The 17,535-nt window shown below is 33.8% G+C and overlaps 1 protein-coding gene across 2 annotated transcripts; it reads left to right on the plus strand.

The window, feature by feature from the left end:
* Positions 1-6,358: 6,358 nt before the first annotated feature.
* LOC122514164 (tyrosine 3-monooxygenase) lies at positions 6,359-16,131 on the plus strand. Of its 2 annotated transcripts, XM_043630829.1 has the most exons (7): positions 6,359-7,112; positions 12,081-12,192; positions 12,366-12,461; positions 12,564-12,623; positions 13,621-14,440; positions 14,948-15,311; positions 15,498-16,131. In XM_043630829.1, the coding sequence occupies exons 1-7, from the start codon at positions 7,047-7,049 to the stop codon at positions 15,663-15,665; spliced, it is 1,686 nt and encodes a 561-aa protein (XP_043486764.1). In that variant the 5' UTR covers positions 6,359-7,046; the 3' UTR covers positions 15,666-16,131. The 2 variants fall into 2 exon arrangements, with proteins under 2 accessions (XP_043486764.1, XP_043486765.1); XM_043630830.1 differs by lacking the exons at positions 12,366-12,461; positions 12,564-12,623 and having other exon boundaries at positions 6,360-7,112.
* The last annotated feature ends 1,404 nt before the right edge of the window (positions 16,132-17,535 follow it).

The raw sequence follows: 17,535 nt of genomic DNA on the forward strand, positions 1-17,535 counted from the left end.
TTGGGCTTTCTGCGATAAAGCTCTCAATGAAATCTAAAAAAATAATTCAAACCCATACGCGACATTCGAGAAGCTACAAAACACCCTTGCATTTCCCATATCGTCGTGTATGGATTACGCAGGTAGGACCAATGGCGAGCTCTCGTAATAATTAAAATCCTCTTCGAGGTTGGATGACAGAGTGTCCCTTCTGTCAATGGCACGTTCATTGTTGTCCCGTCAAACTCAGCCCGAGGAGTTCCAAGCTCATGGAAAACCCACTTTGGCTTTGATCGTTCACCGATCAAAACTTTTCCAAAGACATTATCGAACGATATCGATTCTAATAATTCGATCGATCGAAAATATCATTGTTTTCTTATTTATTTCTTAACAAATATATGCTACATCTCAGATAGATTATCGACACCACGCACACCATCATTGAATTTTATTCGGGAAATGATCGAACAATTTTAATTAATCTATAGAAAAGAAAAGAAAAAATGTACAAACGTGTTTCATAGTCGTTAGCATGCGATGATCTAAAACTTATAATTAATTTTTCGATTCACCTTTTAAAATGTCTTCCGAGAGGCTAAAAATAATCGATAACAAATATCAAGAGTTATAATTAGATAAAAACATTCAAACTAATTAACATTAAGTGTTCAATATAAGAAAAAACATAAAGATCAAAACAGAATTAGCAAAATGCTAAACTGTAAGTTGTTGACGTTAATATCCTTGAAAGGTAGATGATTTCCATTTCTGTTCGAGGTTGTATCGATGATGTCCGTGTTCGATGATCGAGCACACATCATTCACAATTCTTACAATGATGATTAATTTCTATTTTAATTCGTAATTAATCAAAAAAAGAAAAAAAAACAAGAGGAAGAGAAAGAGAATGAAAAGTGCATTAAACTTGTTGCCGTTTTACCTTATTAGTAAAGCAATGCAGATACTCATTCGCACAATTCGACAAAAAAGTAAAAAACTTTCTTTCGTGGAAAACTTTTCGCGGAGAACGTAATTTTCCGTTTCTTAACAGCCGAACACTTTTCAACTTCGCAGCAACGTCCGCATTTGTGAAATGTTGGCGAATGAAAAATAGTGTCTAACGATACCTTTCTTTTCCTTTTTTTTTTTTCTTCACTATCGATTTCTTTTTCCATTTACATCTTACTGTTCCTTGAATTCTTTGCACGGTCCTTTAAATGATCTTTACTACGTTTTACGTTTTCATTGATCATTATCATTTATAGCAATGAAATATTCTCTATCGTATTAAGATATCTATGTATATATATATATATATACGAGTGTGTGTATTTTCTAGTCATACTTGTTTGACCACTTCGTCACTCGCACACCCCTTACGATGAATATTAATTGCCATTGGTGTTTCAATATTGTCACTCATAATATAACTGTATCAGTTTCTCTCTCTCTCTCTCTCTCTCTTTTATTATTTCTTTATCTATATATATATATATCAATACACATATTTTTATATCTATATATATTTATATATTGTTTATAGTATCTTATATAAATCATAGATATCGGATAATAACTCACATCAGTTACACTTGTCGTGAACTAACTATGAATTAAAGAACGATCAATTGAACTATCAATTGAATCTACGATCTATTTCCGTTACTTAAATAAAATATTATCACAAACGTTTCGAGTAAAAACACTAATAGTAAATAAAATTTTAAACTAATCTTAAATCGTTGTTATCGAATACTATTTTCTATGATCGACATTTTTGATTTCTTTTCTTCTTTCTTCTTTTCTTCGTTTTTTTCTTAAATAAAACGCGCGAATCGAGAAAATATATTTATATATGTACGTTCATTATCGCTCGAGATCTTATTATTTGCTTATAAAATCGATCGATCAAAGATCGAGAAGATTGATTTATTTGCAGGAGAGGGTGTGGAAATTTGTATCGTCCTATTTAGACGCCGTTTAGACGCTCCTTTGAATGCGTCAATGTTAAAAAGACGAACCAGCCACGATTATCGGTAAGAACAACACACTCCTACCGATGAATATTCATCCAACTCTTCGTTCGACACACCTATATCGTGAAGAGAAATACGTATGTTATATTTATTTATATATGTAACACGTTCTTGACACGTGCTTATCTGTTTTGTAATAGTATCGAGGGGGAAGAAGAATAATCGAAAAGAAAAACTATTGAAAAGTATTCATCGAGAAGGAAAGAATAGGTGAGTTTTGAAAGAAACAATTTTAGTGTCAAATTATATTAATTTCTTCGTTAACTTTGACTATGCAAAGATATATAAATATATATGAAAGAAAGAACAAAAAAAGAGGTAAAACAAATACAAAAAAAAAAAAGGAATAAAGATTAAAATCAAACGATTTGATTATCGATGAATTAGCACAATTAATGTGTTCGATGAGATTGTTCTTAATGATTTCAAATCGTTTCTCAAGGATCTTTTAAGATCTCGAGATTTTCTGCAATAAAGAAATAATTGCTAATAAGTATTATCGTGCGAGTTATCCTACGTGCATCATCGTTTCGATCTAGTGGATATCTACGCTTAATGTGTTCTATAGTCGTCAGAACTATTGCCACTAGCGTTATTTTCTTATTCAAGATGAAATCTTATCTGTTATACGTATCATTACCGATTCAATTATTTAACTAACGTACAATGAGAGTCCCAAGAATATTCGTACCCCTCTCCTTAACCGTCAATTTAAAACAATCAATAATTTCTCGTAATACATCATGTAAATTCTTGTACATAGAGAAGAAATAAGAGAGAGAGAGAGAGAGAGATTATATTCGATTATTTTATTATTATTTATATCAGTTTTATTTTATATTATTATAAATTTTATATTTGTTTTTTTTTTTTTTCTATACATTCTTTGAATTATTTTTTGATTAAATCATATCTTTTCGAGCAAATATATCTTATATTAGATTATGTAAATATTATCTAAATATATTATTATACGAATCAAAAGGTAGAACGGATACGATTATTCTCGTGACTCACTGTACGTTAACGGTTTTGCTATAATCGTGGATGAAGTTAAAAATCAACGAATGTGAACAATATTTAATATATATCTGTGCGTGCGCGCGTTCGTGTGTGTGTTTTACTTTTTTTTTAGAAGATTTTTTGTATCGCGTAAAGAGACACATACCGATCACACACCGATCACACGTTGATCACATCACCCACTTGGCGTAGAATAACGTTGTAAGATTTACACACACAAAGGACTAATTTACTCGTACATGTAGTCCGACCTTTAAAACGTTTCCGCGATCTTACATAGTAATTAACATTACGATTCAACTATCCAACGACGTAACGTACTTTGTACGACTTTATGTGTATGTACACTTATGATTCGCATCAACCAACCAGATCCTTTATCTTTTCTTCTTGTCTTCATAGAAACTTTATTGTAAATCGAGAATACCAAAACCTATGAAATTAAACAAAGAATTTTAGCACAAAAGAAAATGTTAAACTTCGTATTACTAGAAATGATTGAAATGTTTGATTCTTTTATAATTAAATGAATCAGATATAATTACTTAGATTGTTAGAATTATTTGTATTGTTATTATCATCATTTCAGTGACGTTAGTAGTATCATTATTCGAGTATTTTTGAACATACTTTACTTACAATTAACGTACTAATTTAATTCGTTCTAGAAAATGTTATTGTTGTAATATACCTTACGCATGAGTTTTACGAGCGTGTATGTGCGCTCGTATATGCACACAACGAACTCTGTTCCGAGTCTCGTAACGTTTCTATCGTCCTTGATACACGAAAGCGTGATAGCCGTCAGAGTAGTCACGTTTCTTGTACTTACCAACATTGATATATGCGATTATTAGAAATATGAATCTGTTAACGAAATAATACGACGATAAAATAAATTTTCTATTTTGATTTTTCCTCGTCTTCTTCTTTTTTCTCTTTTTCCTTTTTTGCTTTCTTTCTTTTCCACTCGCAGTCAATAAAAAACAAAAGAAATACGAATCAGTATCTTCATTAACGTCAATCGGGGTTAATCCCATAAAATTTGAATTTCGCGTTAGAAGATAGGACAAGTCATTTCCGTCTTAATTAAAGATTTTAAGTACCTGTTTATCTACAATCAAAAATCCTTAGGACGAAAATAGAAGAACTTACGTACGAAGATACGTATAATTTTTAACTACTTGCCATTACATATATATAAAAAAAAAAAAACAAACGAATGAAGTATCGTTAATCGTACAGATCAATCGCATATCTTACATGAAATTAGCTTTCTAAATTAGAAAATAAAAAATATTGAAGACGTAACGACAATAGTATGACGACAATCCAAAGCTTTCTAAAAATCGTTCAATTAAAATAAACGATTGTTTTAATAATAAATTCTTCGTTAGCGAATTCCTCGAATATATCTTATTTATTAATTTGTAAAATGGAATAACCATTAACTGTTATGAAAGAGATGTATAATGTTTCGTTTGAAATGATTTAGCTTCAAGCTAAGACAAAAAAAAAAGAAAAAAAGAGGAAGAAAAAAAATCGAGTAAATGATTTCTCATAAAATTGTGATTCATTGTGTGATACAAAAGATACGAAAGATATATTAGTTCTCGATACTTTTTTAGTTTGTTTCGATGAAATTTGATTGTTCGAGGAAAGTACTTAGCATCCACGGGAATCCTTGGTACCCTCCGATTGGTCGAATAAATGGAATTTCTTCTTCGAGGCTCTTGGGAGTTCCCGAGACACGTTACACGCCTCCAGGCGCAACTCGTGACGTAGAAAGTGACGTCGATAAGCACACGTGCGAGCGGTAAAGTAAGAAGGTGTATTCGTGCCTCTTTACGAATGAGGAAAATTTTTTATTACATTTTATTCTATCTCGTTTTTAATCTCGTTTATATTTCTTATATTTATTATTATTATTATTATTTCACTTACATTAGTTAGACACTTTCGCTAAATCGTTGAAAAAAAATATTTAATTACAAATACCTAACTTTCCTCGAAGTTTTGCGTAAAACAATTTTTACGCGAAACAAAAAATGACTGCTCAATGACGTTATAGACTTAGGTTTGATTTTTCTTATCAAAAATTCTTCTATAAAATATTCGAGATATTGCATTTATGCAAACATAACGTTTAGATAGATGAGAAAAACGGTATCGGATTGGAAATGATAAAAATAAAATAAAAGTGTTCCGAGGAATTAAACAGATTTCCCTTGTACCATACGGAAATGTTGGAAAATAAGAAAATAGGAATATTTTAATGATTTTTATAACGACATATACATATATATATCGTTATAAAAATATATAAAATAATTTTATACCCAATTATCTTTTTAAAATAGGGAAAAAGCGTCGTCGGATCAAAGGGTATAACACGGACGCGCACGCACACACACGCACACGTTAAAAATATATTCTTATTTGCGTTGTTTCTTTCGTAAGTAGTTTATTTTATCATTAATTCGATCGTAAATCAGATCTTACGATAGGAGGAGCACGATTTTTCCAACACGGAACCGGTGTAAACTCGAGAATTCTTAATAGCAATGATTAAACACAATCGCAAAGAAAATTTAAATATTCAAGGATATCAATTATAATCTATCTAATCGTAAAACATTCATGAAAAATGCCGAAATACGCTTTATCCATCTATCTATCCATCTATCTATCTATAAACCATAATTTATCGTACGAAATAGTACATATACTTAACATAAATATGATACTTAAATTGCTTTATGCGCTATAATAAACGACAGATATTAACAAATAATTGGTAATAGCATTCACCTTCCGTAAATACTAAAATCTCGATTAAACAAAGAGAAAGAGAAAGAAAGAGAGAAAGACAGAAATAAAAATACGACAAAAATTAAAAAGTCATTTTACAAATGATATCAAAAGAAAGATTTTGGATTTTTTTATTGCGATATCGGTAATAACGATTGTTATATTCTTGAAGAGAGAGAGAGAGAGAGAGAAAAGGAAAAAAGAAACAGAATTAGCGTAAAAAAAGAGAGACGATTGTCGTGGGGAGTCCTACAGAATCGTGGGGTGGGGGTGAGGGAAAAGGGTGATGGAAAGTACTCGTATTAGAAGGACGAGAGAGAGAGAGAGAGATAGAAAGAGAAAGAGAGTGGTTTGGGAGGAGAAACGCGATGCGCCGGAGCGTAGAAGTTGGTGGTGGTTACGGTAGCTGCTGCGAGATTGCAGTCGATGGACCACCCGAAACCCCGTGGTGGAGTGGAGTGGGGTGGGGTGGGGTGGGGGCACCCCTGACCCCGGCATCAGCTGGCGCGGTGAAGGGAGGCAACGTTTATATGCCGCGGCAATCCGCCCCGTAGACGCATTCGCTTGTACGCTTCGTCCAAAGAGGGCTTATACGAAAGAAAGAGAGACACAAACAAGACAAGTTTTCGGTCTCCTCTTATCTTTCTCGTGTCTCAATATATCATCGTCGTATTCGTCTATTGCACAAGGAACTTTACTTGTTTTGGGGGATTCCAAGTTGAGAAGAAAGAAAATTTAAAACGGGACAACACGCCAGCAAATAATCGAAACATTTTTGTCGAGAGTAAAACAAACACGTATTTTAGCTCGATCAACAACGTCAAATCTCGATTATTTTATCCAAATCGAATTTTGGAAAATAGGACTGAAGATATCGGACTCCCCCCGTTCGTAAATTTTGTTTCCTTTGTCGACTAATAGGCAGTGAGGATAAAACGATTTATCGATTTGTCGGAAAGGGGAAAAAAAACGATAGCAAAGTTCGAGACTACTTTTTTGTTCGTAGTTTGTCACTTTTTTTCCTTTCGCGATATTATTATTTTTATTATTTTTATTATTATTATCGGTAATTCGTATCAGGCCGAAGGTATTTATCGACGAAATATAAGACGAAGTTAAGAGACGAGGAAGAACAGATCATCCGTTTTCAAAGCTTTCCTGGGAAGAATAATTGGAGAGAGTTTGAAGTACGCAATGGCAGTAGCAGCAGCTCAGAAGAATCGCGAAATGTTCGCTATTAAGAAGTCTTACAGCATCGAGGTGAGTTTTATTTGCTTTTGAGTTTCTTTTTTCTTTTCTTCTTCTTTTTCTTCTTCTTCTTCTTCTTCTTCTTTTCTCTTACGAATCTTTATAACAACGTTTAAAAATATATAACGTGTATTTTGATAGATCGTAGGAATTTTATGATAGAAACAATATTAAACGATAATTTATTACGAAACGTTAGAATTAGTTAGAGTTGTTTAAACGGCATTTCGAAACGGTTAGTTTGGAGATTTCAATGCGTGTAAATTCGCTCGGTCGTTGCATTCTCATCGGGAATGATCGACTCGGGAAGTGCAACTGTAATTCTTCGCATCTACGTTATTTTGAGAATTGTCATTTTCTATTTTCTTTTTCTTTTTTGTTCTTGTTTTTTTATACAATCATTTCGAGTAACGTTTCGTATGGCTCGTAAAAAACGTTTCATTTACATAACCCATTTTTTCTCAGGATAAACGTCTCTCAATATTGTCAACTTAAGTGAAACTCTTCGCTCGTAAATTCTTTTCATGAAAATAAAAGGAAGAAAAAATACAAAAGAAAAATCAAGTGTATTCGATTAGAGAAAGTAAATATGTTCGCGTTTAATGATTGGAATTTGTATAAATATTCTCGTGAGATATATGCGATATTTCTCGTTGAATAATTTTCTCTATTGAAGAAAACAAAAAGAAAAAAAAAACGAGACAAAGAAAAAACAAAAAGAAAAAAAATGAAACTATCCGCGAAGGTTCATGCTCGTTATAAAAAACATTCGTTACAAATCGTCATATCGTAAAATCCAATATCTTTCTTATTATTATTTTATATAATTTACATAGTCATAAATAACTATACGCTTACGTATCCACACGTGGGGAACGTGGTAAAAGGAAATAATACAATTTTCTAAACCGTTTCCTTTTACCGTATTATAATATTATCTTTACAAAGATTCTCGTCATTGACGAGGCAAGAAAATCATCCGTTGCGTCCGTCAATGTTTGTCCAAGTCGCGTAATGACCGTAGATGAGTCCGATAAACGATACCAGACATGATAATGTACGTTCGAATGTATCCTAGGTTTCTTTTCCTATTTTTTTCTAACCGAACGATTGTCTTCCTATCTTTATCTTTCTAAATTACTTCTATTTAAAGTCGTATTCGTAACGAGGGACCCTATCGTCCGATGACTAATCAACCATAATTGCTAATACACTTCTAACCAATACAATTCCAAGTTCATTCTATAGAATTTTATCGGTTTTATAAAACATATACATACAAAGATACTTGATAATCAAACTAATCGATACCTAGATGAATTATGTAAGATTATAAGTACTTAGTTTACGAGGAAACGTCGATACGATCATTTATTTTTTGAATTTTATATTAACAACAACAATATTACATATGTGTGTATGTGATATCAATTATTTATCCGGCATCTATTTTTTCTCTGTCTCGTTCGTAATATATTTTTGTTAAAAATAGAAAAAAAGAAAAACAAATCGAACAAATAAGTTATTCTACGAAACTCTTTCGATAATTAACGATGTAACTGTACAATTCGCGTCGATTGAGGAAAGAAACCATAATAATATTGTCGAATAATAAGGAAAAAAAAAAAAAAAAAAAAAAAAAAAACAGACAAGAGAAACAAAAAGAATTATAAAAATACATCTCTTAAAATTTCCGTAAATATGTGTACTATAGATTTTACGGTTCGACGACCAGATCCGTTGTAGAATAAATTAACATTCAATTAGAAGAATGTTGGCTAATTCAATGAGATCTAAAACGTTGTTTTCTCGTCAAATAATGACGAAGATTTTTTAATCACGCGTAAGATCGATCGAAAATTCTGACGTTGCTTGGAAGTACATATTAGAAAAAGAAAAAAAAAAAAGAAATAGGTAGGAAAGAAAAGGAAAAGAATAAAAGAAACCTTTAGATATTGCGAAAGGAAAGGAACGATTAACGATTGGTAGACGCGATTGTAAACACGATTGTAACATAGCTTTGGCGGATGCGACTAGTGATGTCTCTCTCTTTCTCTCTTTCTCTTTCTCACTCTCTCGTTTGATCATGCGTTCTCTTTAATACCTTACTCGTGTATTTAGTCATGTCACGGACCTTGAGTGATAGATAAATGCGTGTATATATAAAAGAATACGAATACAAATATCAACAACGTGTACATACGAAAATATTATATATATGTATGCAATCATTGCAACGTGTGGTTTGAAAATCGTTACAAACGATTAGACGTTCTCGGTGATCGCGAGAATGAAACTCGAGTAACTCGATTGATTTTTCGAGATTTCGAATCAGTTTCTAGCATATCAGCGAACAGTAGTATACCAGAACCACCACAAATAACGAGACAAGAATGATGGTGAACCCATGAGTCATTCAAACGGAACTTGTTCGCGCCCATATCTGGCCACCCGATCGGATCGTGTCCGGTAGGAGTTTGCCAGGTTGCTAGGGTGCTCTAAGATATATGACCTTGGCTCGTTACATTCGAGATCTCGATGTATCTTTGCCATCGAAACATCGTGATCGTACGCAGGTGGACAGGGGATATCCACTGGTTTAATTATTCTTTCTTTCTTTCTTTCTTTCTTTCTTTCTTTCCTATTTTTTTGTTTCACGATTCAGCGAACATTTGGTATAACTCGGTTGCAAAATCAGTCTCGTTCGACTTGTGATAAATTAGAGCGTATTATAGATATGAGAACATAATGTCTAAGGCTAATGATAATGATAGGTTAAATGTTTTCCATTGTCTTAAAGGTTCGACTTATCGTTTTCCTTTTATTTTCTTTTTGCAAAAGTCAAATTAAAAGAAATAGTTTCGCCTAGTTGAGAGAGAGAGAGAAAGAGAGGGGAAAAAAATGTGACAAATAAAAAATAACAAGCAAAACTAGAAATAATAGTAATAATAATAATAATAATTATTATTATAATAATAATAAAAAAAATCAATTAGAGTATTATATACCGGACACGGACATTTAAATTTACTAGCATTCTCGTATATACACCTCCGTCGGAACGTTAATTATTCTTGTCTGTTAATTGACCGTATTTAAATAGCGGTTCTTGCTAACGCGATCGTTCGGATTCCATTTGTTAATCTCCGCCACTCCATAGTGTTTTCTCTGGTTCTCAAGCAAAGGAAAATATTGCCTTTGAGAAATATAGAAGGAAAAATTTCATCTCCCGCGAATGGCGACGTCGATTGAACAGTGAGCCACATTCGTTCGAGATACATTATGCATATATCGATCGCGCAACTTGTCACCGTGATCTAGCTCGTTCGATTTTACTCTTTTTTTCGCGCTTCTCGATCTCACCTTACCTTGAGCTGACAAGTTTTTCCCTTTTTCCTTTTTTTTTTCTCTTCTTTTTTTTCCCTCTTTAATTTCTTTTTCCTTTCCGTAGTCAGCTTGGATATGAATTATTATTATCTATATTAACCTAACGTATCATACCAATTTTGTGCTTGATTGTTAGATCACGAGAATGTCATCGTAATCGTCGCATACATTCCGGTTGATTATAATTTGATCATAGTTTATACACACTTTTTGTGTTTTATTATTTTAATTCGATTAATAATATAATATATTCATATTTGAATAAAATTAATGTTTTATATATTTTTTCTTTTTTTTTATTTATTTATTTATTTTATTGTCATAATTATCGATTAATTTGCATCTCGAGTTCCAAACGATTAGTATAATTGTATACGAAATTGTTTTAGAAAGAGTAAACTAATTTTTCTTAGACACATTACGTCCCGACGATTATTCGACTCGTTCGATTCGAGGCCGTTTCTTCTGCCTCCTCGACACACACCGGGGCTCGTACAATTGCTTAAGGTCATTCGCGACATTCCGCGATCTCGTTTCATCTTATTTTTTTCTTTTTTCCTTTTTCTTTTTTTTTTTTGTTCACTTTCAACGAAGGGAGAGAACGTGGGATAACTTAAGAACGGCCCGTGGTAATAGCCGCAAGAAATAAATAAATGCAAAGAGAGAATTACGCTAGTCTTCTTTGATGACCCTGGTCTAACGATGCAACAGTCTGGCGTAAGCCGGCAAAGTATATACTTGGCCCAGTTTAAGACGAGCAACACCTTGCCGATCGATTACTAAACGTTTTCTTTTTTTAAATCGGTGCCAAAGCCGTAACTTTTCATCTCGAGTTAATAATTCTTAACTTCGATCAATCAAATTACTCGAATATTTCATTCATTTTTTAAGCTGCATTTAATTAACGTCACCGTGCAAAAAAAAACAAGTTTCATTCGACGTTATCGTTATTTCCAGAAAAAAAATCCGACATAATTCGTTTACGATCTCTAGTACGTTGTTCAAAGATTCATTTCATTATTTGCGACAGATAATTAATAATAAACGTACGATATTTAAACATAAGACTGATCCGAAAAAAAAGATCCACGTTATCGACGAATGGTTAAATTTCGTTTAAGACATCATTTATTCTAAGTCGTTCGATTTATTGATTAAAGAAAAGTTAAGAAGAAGGATAAAATTTCCGAGAAAAGCGGATCACTTGTGCCCGCAAGGGACACACAGATAACTCAACCAAACTCCCTTTGAGCTTCTTACTTACAATGGTCAAGATTAATTCATTTCCTATCCTTCGGCAACAGCAGGAAGGATTCTCGGACAATTCATTTCCTTTTCTTTTATCCTTCTCATAGTTAACGATCGGTCGTTTCTTTTGAAAAAGATTTTGTTGAAAGGACCCCATTAACTTTCAAAGAACAAAGTTCTTTGCGTTAAAAGCCGTGTGTCGTTTCAACTGTCATTAAATTCATCCGTAAAAGTTGTCTTCTTTTCTTCCAACTTCTTCGATCGATTAGAAGGAACAAAATTTTAACGAAATCAATGACACATACAGGTTACGTATTATTATTATTTTGAAAATTTTTCTTGCAGAATGGTTATCCGGCACGACGTCGTTCATTGGTGGACGATGCTCGTTTCGAAACATTAGTCGTGAAACAGACTAAACAAAGCGTTCTGGAAGAGGCACGTCAACGAGCGAATGGTAAATACAACAATTTTCTCTCACTTATTATTTATTCATTTATTTAATTATTATTGTGTTCATTAAATGTATATATAGTTTCGATGTTATACGTTATTACTTAGTAGTTTAAATTAGAATAAAATGGTGTATCGATGTTGCATGACACACGTTTCACGTTTAAAATTAAACAGACCCAAATGCCGATCCTCAAGATCAAGAAGGACACTCCGAGATTTACGTTGACGGGGAACAGGGAGAAACTTTGATTTGTGCGAGCAAGGAAGGAGGTAAATTTACTTGACGCAAATATTTGTTAACAAAAAAGAAAAAAAAAAAAGAAATACCTGTAGAGCACGTTGGCATGAGCACGTTACGTTTCTAACTTTCAGAAGCTAAAGCTGAAGTCTCCTCGGATAGCGAAGGGAAACCCGACGACGATTATGACGACGGTAAGTCTATGACATATTTTGACTAATGTAAAAAAAATGGACGAGAGAACAAAATAGAAACAATTTGAAGGAATTGCAGAGAAGTATTTTCTTGAATCAAATTGGCACGAAGCGAGTTTCGATAGAGTAGTGTTAAGATTGAAGTAGTAGTAGACTGTGATAGTAGTGTGTTAAGATTGAAAGAAGAATAGGAAAGAGGAGCATGTTGGAGGGTAAATGGAGGGTGAAACGCGAGGGTCATTGTCGAGGGTATTTACCGGACCAAAGTGAGTCGAGTCAAGTGCTGGCACGACACTCACTCGCGTGTGAATTGCTTTGAACGTGCCACTCTATCCAAGTTCCTTCGTGCATTTAGAATCGTATTACCGTTCAAAGAAAGAGAAATAAAAGTAAAAAAAAAGAGAAACGGAGAGAGAGAGAGAGAGATCCTTTTATAGAAATTCTTTCCTTTTTTTTTCTTCTTTTTCTTCTTCTTCTTCTTCTTTTCGTATATAAGACGATGACGTTGTTACGAAAAGTAACTCCCAACGTTCGAGAATAAAATAAAAAAGTAAAAGTATAATACGGTTTATTTCTTCTCGTATTTTTTCATCTTTGTTAGCGAAGTCGGGCACGTCCAAGCCCGACAACGAGAACCACTTTACTTCTTTTCCAACCACTCACTCCCACCCCACCCCCCCGCCGTCGTTGTCGTCGTCAGTAGCACCCACCAGCATCACCACCACTGCTGCAACTGACGACAGAGTGCTCTGACGGAAATGGACTACGAATCACGCGATTATTATAGCTTGCCGCTTTGTCACTTGATGGTGTCGAGAATGCTGATGAAAGGGAGGAAGATTTTTATTATTAAGCTTCGTCGAATCCCCTTTTACGAATAGGAAATGTTATATACTTATACTATTCTCTTTCTTTGAATATTATCGATTATATCAATTGAAAGGAAATGTTGAATATTGAAACAATGATGAAATAGATTGAACATTGTTCTTAACAGATGTTGGATTGACGGAGGAAGAAGTTGTATTGGCTAAAGCCATTGCTGAAAGTCCGGAGAGCGAAAACGTCGTGCAAAAGGCTGCAATCGTGTTACGTTTGCGCGAGGGTATAAGTTCTCTAGCGAGAATCCTAAAGACCGTTGAAAATTTCAAGGGTACGGTCACTCACGTTGAATCGAGACCTTCGAAAAAGGAAGGTCTTCAGTTCGATGTTCTGGTGAAAGTTGATATGACGAAACAATGTCTCCTGCAATTGATTCGAAATCTTCGACAAAGCTCATCATTGGACGGCGTTACTTTGCTCACGGACAATTCTGTCAGCGTCAAGGATCCTTGGTTCCCTCGTCACGCATCCGATCTAGACAATTGCAATCATTTGATGACGAAATACGAACCGGATCTCGATATGAACCATCCTGGCTTTGCGGATAAGGAATATCGTGCTCGTAGAAAGGTCATCGCTGAAATAGCATTCGCTTACAAGTACGGTGATCCAATTCCCAGCATCCCATACACCGAGGTTGAAAACGAGACGTGGTCTCGTGTTTTCAACACCGTTGTCGATCTCGTACCTAAACACGCTTGCGTAGAATATCAAAGAGTTTTCAAAAAACTTCAAGAAGAAAAGATCTTCGAGTGTCATCGTATACCCCAATTACAAGAAGTTAGCAATTTCCTTCAAAAGAATACCGGATTTACTTTGAGACCTGCCGCTGGATTGCTTACCGCCAGGGATTTCCTATCGAGTCTTGCTTTCAGAGTATTCCAAAGCACGCAATACGTTCGCCATATCAACAGCCCTTATCACACGCCTGAACCGTGAGTATAATTTCTTTTGTTTCTTCTTTTTCCTTTTTTATTTTTTTTTAATAATAAATACGATAAGAAGATGATTCTAAATAAGATTATCGAGTTATTAATATTATATCTTTCGATAAAAGTTACTATTATTAACACCGAGGTAGTTTAAATCGATATATGTATGTATAATGAGAGAAAGATAAAGTGAGAGGGGCGAGCAGAGGGAAAGGGACGAGCTCGTAACTTAATTACTATGCTTCTCTAAGCTCGTAATGGAACTTTAATTGGCTTTTAACGACACGATGTCGTTGATAACTCACTTGTGCCCAGTTGCGAACTCTCTTTCATCGTTCGTCCCTTGATTTTGAGATGCTTGTTATACTTGTAGCTTCTATCGTCGTTCCGAAGCTACCCTTTTACGCGAACAAAATGAATGAACTAACTTTAAAGATAAATAGACGAATCGAAGGAAAGAATGATATTTCACCTGTATCAATTAATATCATTATTTTGACATATCAACAGAGATTGCATTCACGAATTGTTGGGACACATGCCGCTTCTCGCCGATCCAAGTTTCGCACAATTTTCTCAAGAAATCGGTTTGGCCTCGCTCGGCGCATCCGACGAAGAAATCGAAAAATTGTCGACCATTTATTGGTTCACCGTTGAATTTGGATTATGTATGGAAAGTGGAGAGGTGAAAGCTTACGGTGCTGGTCTCCTATCCGCTTATGGTGAATTGCTTCATGCTCTGAGCGACAAGTGCGAGCACCGACCTTTCGAGCCAACTACCACGGCTGTACAGAAATATCAAGATCAAGAATATCAACCGATTTATTTCGTCGCTGAAAGTTTCGAGGATGCTAAAGACAAATTCCGTCGTTGGGTAAGTTTTATTTGTTGTCCTTTGCCGTTACGAGCATCTAACGATGATGAGATTTTTCTTTGAAAATGATCCATTTTTGAACGATCGATCGATCAACGATCGCACCAACGATACCGTTTATTAATCTTAAAGTTTCACTTTCGTAAAAAGCCGGAACCAAAACAGCATTCCGTTTGAATGTTCCAGGTGGCAGCCATGAGCAGACCATTCGAGGTCAGGTTTAATCCGCACACGCAACGCGTCGAAGTACTCGACACGGTCGACAGGTTGGAGGGAGTTCTTTCTCAACTTAATACCGATATAACTCATCTTACCAACGCCATTAACAAAATCAAGCGCAACTTTGCCGCGTAAATGAATGAAAAATAATACCCTTTGAAAAGAATTCATTTAAAGAAACCGATTACTCTCTTATCTTGCTCAGATTCGTCGTAGATATTATCTAGCGTTTATTGTCGAACAATCTTTTATTTTATCCTTAATCCTATTAGTATATTGAACAAAAAAGAAAAAAAAAAAAACAGCAACAACAACAAATTACCGCTCATTGTCAACGTAGACGTTGTCAGACGGACAAACTTTTGTCGAGAGAAAATTGTGTTCTTATAAATCTTTCTTTTTTTTTTTTTTAATTTCCGATTTATCGACCCATCGATTGATGATGTCTTTAATTTTAATTTTTTTTCAAATTATTATTTTAATTTTTACATACGATAGATACAAGTAACGTTCCGAGGGATCAAAAGCTGCCAAGTTTTCGGTAATTAATTAGAATCGGTTTGTTTCTTTTTTTTTTTTTTAATTCGGAATGAAAGAGAGAGAGAGAAAGATAGAGACAGAACAATCACGACAAGGTCTAAAACCCAAATATTGGACTTTCTTTAATTTAGTTCCTTAAGTTAATCCCGCCGCGCTTCTTAAGTTTCTTCATTCATTACCTTAGAGATCCTTTTTATTCTTACGAATGAGATTATTTTAACTCGCGTCCTATTCTCCTCCCTTTTTAATATGAATTTTTCTTTTCCTTATATTTTTTTTTTTTCTTCCATCATTCTCATCCATTCCACTCGCATAATAGAGCTTTATCCTCATCCCTTGTATAAAGTCAAGTAATTTCGATTCATCGTAGAATCATAGGCGCATAACGCGTGAAAACTATTTTAACTCGCGTTTTTCTTTCCTTATATTTTTTTTTTTCCTTCCATCATTCTCATCCATTCAATCGCATAATAGAGCTTTATCCTCATCCCTTGTATAAGTCAAGTAATTTCGATTCATCGTAGCATAGGGCATAACGCGTGAAAAGGAAATTCATTGGAAAAGAAGCAAAGAAAAAAGAGAAAAAAAAAAACAAAAAAAATAAGAAAAAGAAAAAAAGGAGAAAAAAAAAGAGAAAAAGAGATAACATGAAGTATTAATAAAGTAGAAAAAGAAAATGAATTGGGACACTAATGTCCTTATGATACGGATACCAAGAACGAAAGTGAGTGTGAATAGTCGTTAAGTTACGTGCGGAACGAAGGTCGTACCTATGCCAATCTAATTTTCCACGTCATTGGTAAAAGTTGCGATCAAGCAAGACCTCCCGTTTTCATTGGCGGGATATCACCGTTGATCGTTAGGAATCTCACGTTTTATCCGTCTTTGTTCGATTTACATACGCGTTACAACCGTGACAAAAAGATCCGTACTTACGAGCTTCGACGAATTTTTTTAGCAAAAAAGAAAGAAAAAAACAAGAACAAACAAATTTTATTTTGTCGTCGTTTAAAACTCGCACAATATCAACACGCGCGTATCTTAATTTTCCGTTCTCATTATACTTTTAAATATTCTTATCATTTGATTGTACACCTTTGTATTACTATTATTATATTGTACAATATTGTATTTGTTATATTAGAAATATTTCTTTCTTTGTTTTCTTTTATCAATGATTATTAAAAATGTTTTGTAAAATGTTTAATATCTTCTAATTAAACGTCGCTACTTTCGTATTGTATAAATGTGTAAATGTAGTTTTAGTATATAATAAAATGAAAAATCATTCGCGTTGATTAATATGAAAATATTACTTCTTGTTAATATGACATATTTTCCGTTTGAATATTATTCATGGATGTTTTATCACGATTATATTATGAGAAAAGAAATAAGAAAACAAAGGAAGAAAGAGAAGTAAGCTTTCGATCCACCGATATTGAAATAATCGACGTTACATTAG

Source organism: Polistes fuscatus, unplaced genomic scaffold, assembly GCF_010416935.1.
Source record: "Polistes fuscatus isolate 324 unplaced genomic scaffold, CU_Pfus_HIC Scaffold14, whole genome shotgun sequence".
NCBI classification, from domain to species: domain Eukaryota; kingdom Metazoa; phylum Arthropoda; class Insecta; order Hymenoptera; family Vespidae; genus Polistes; species Polistes fuscatus.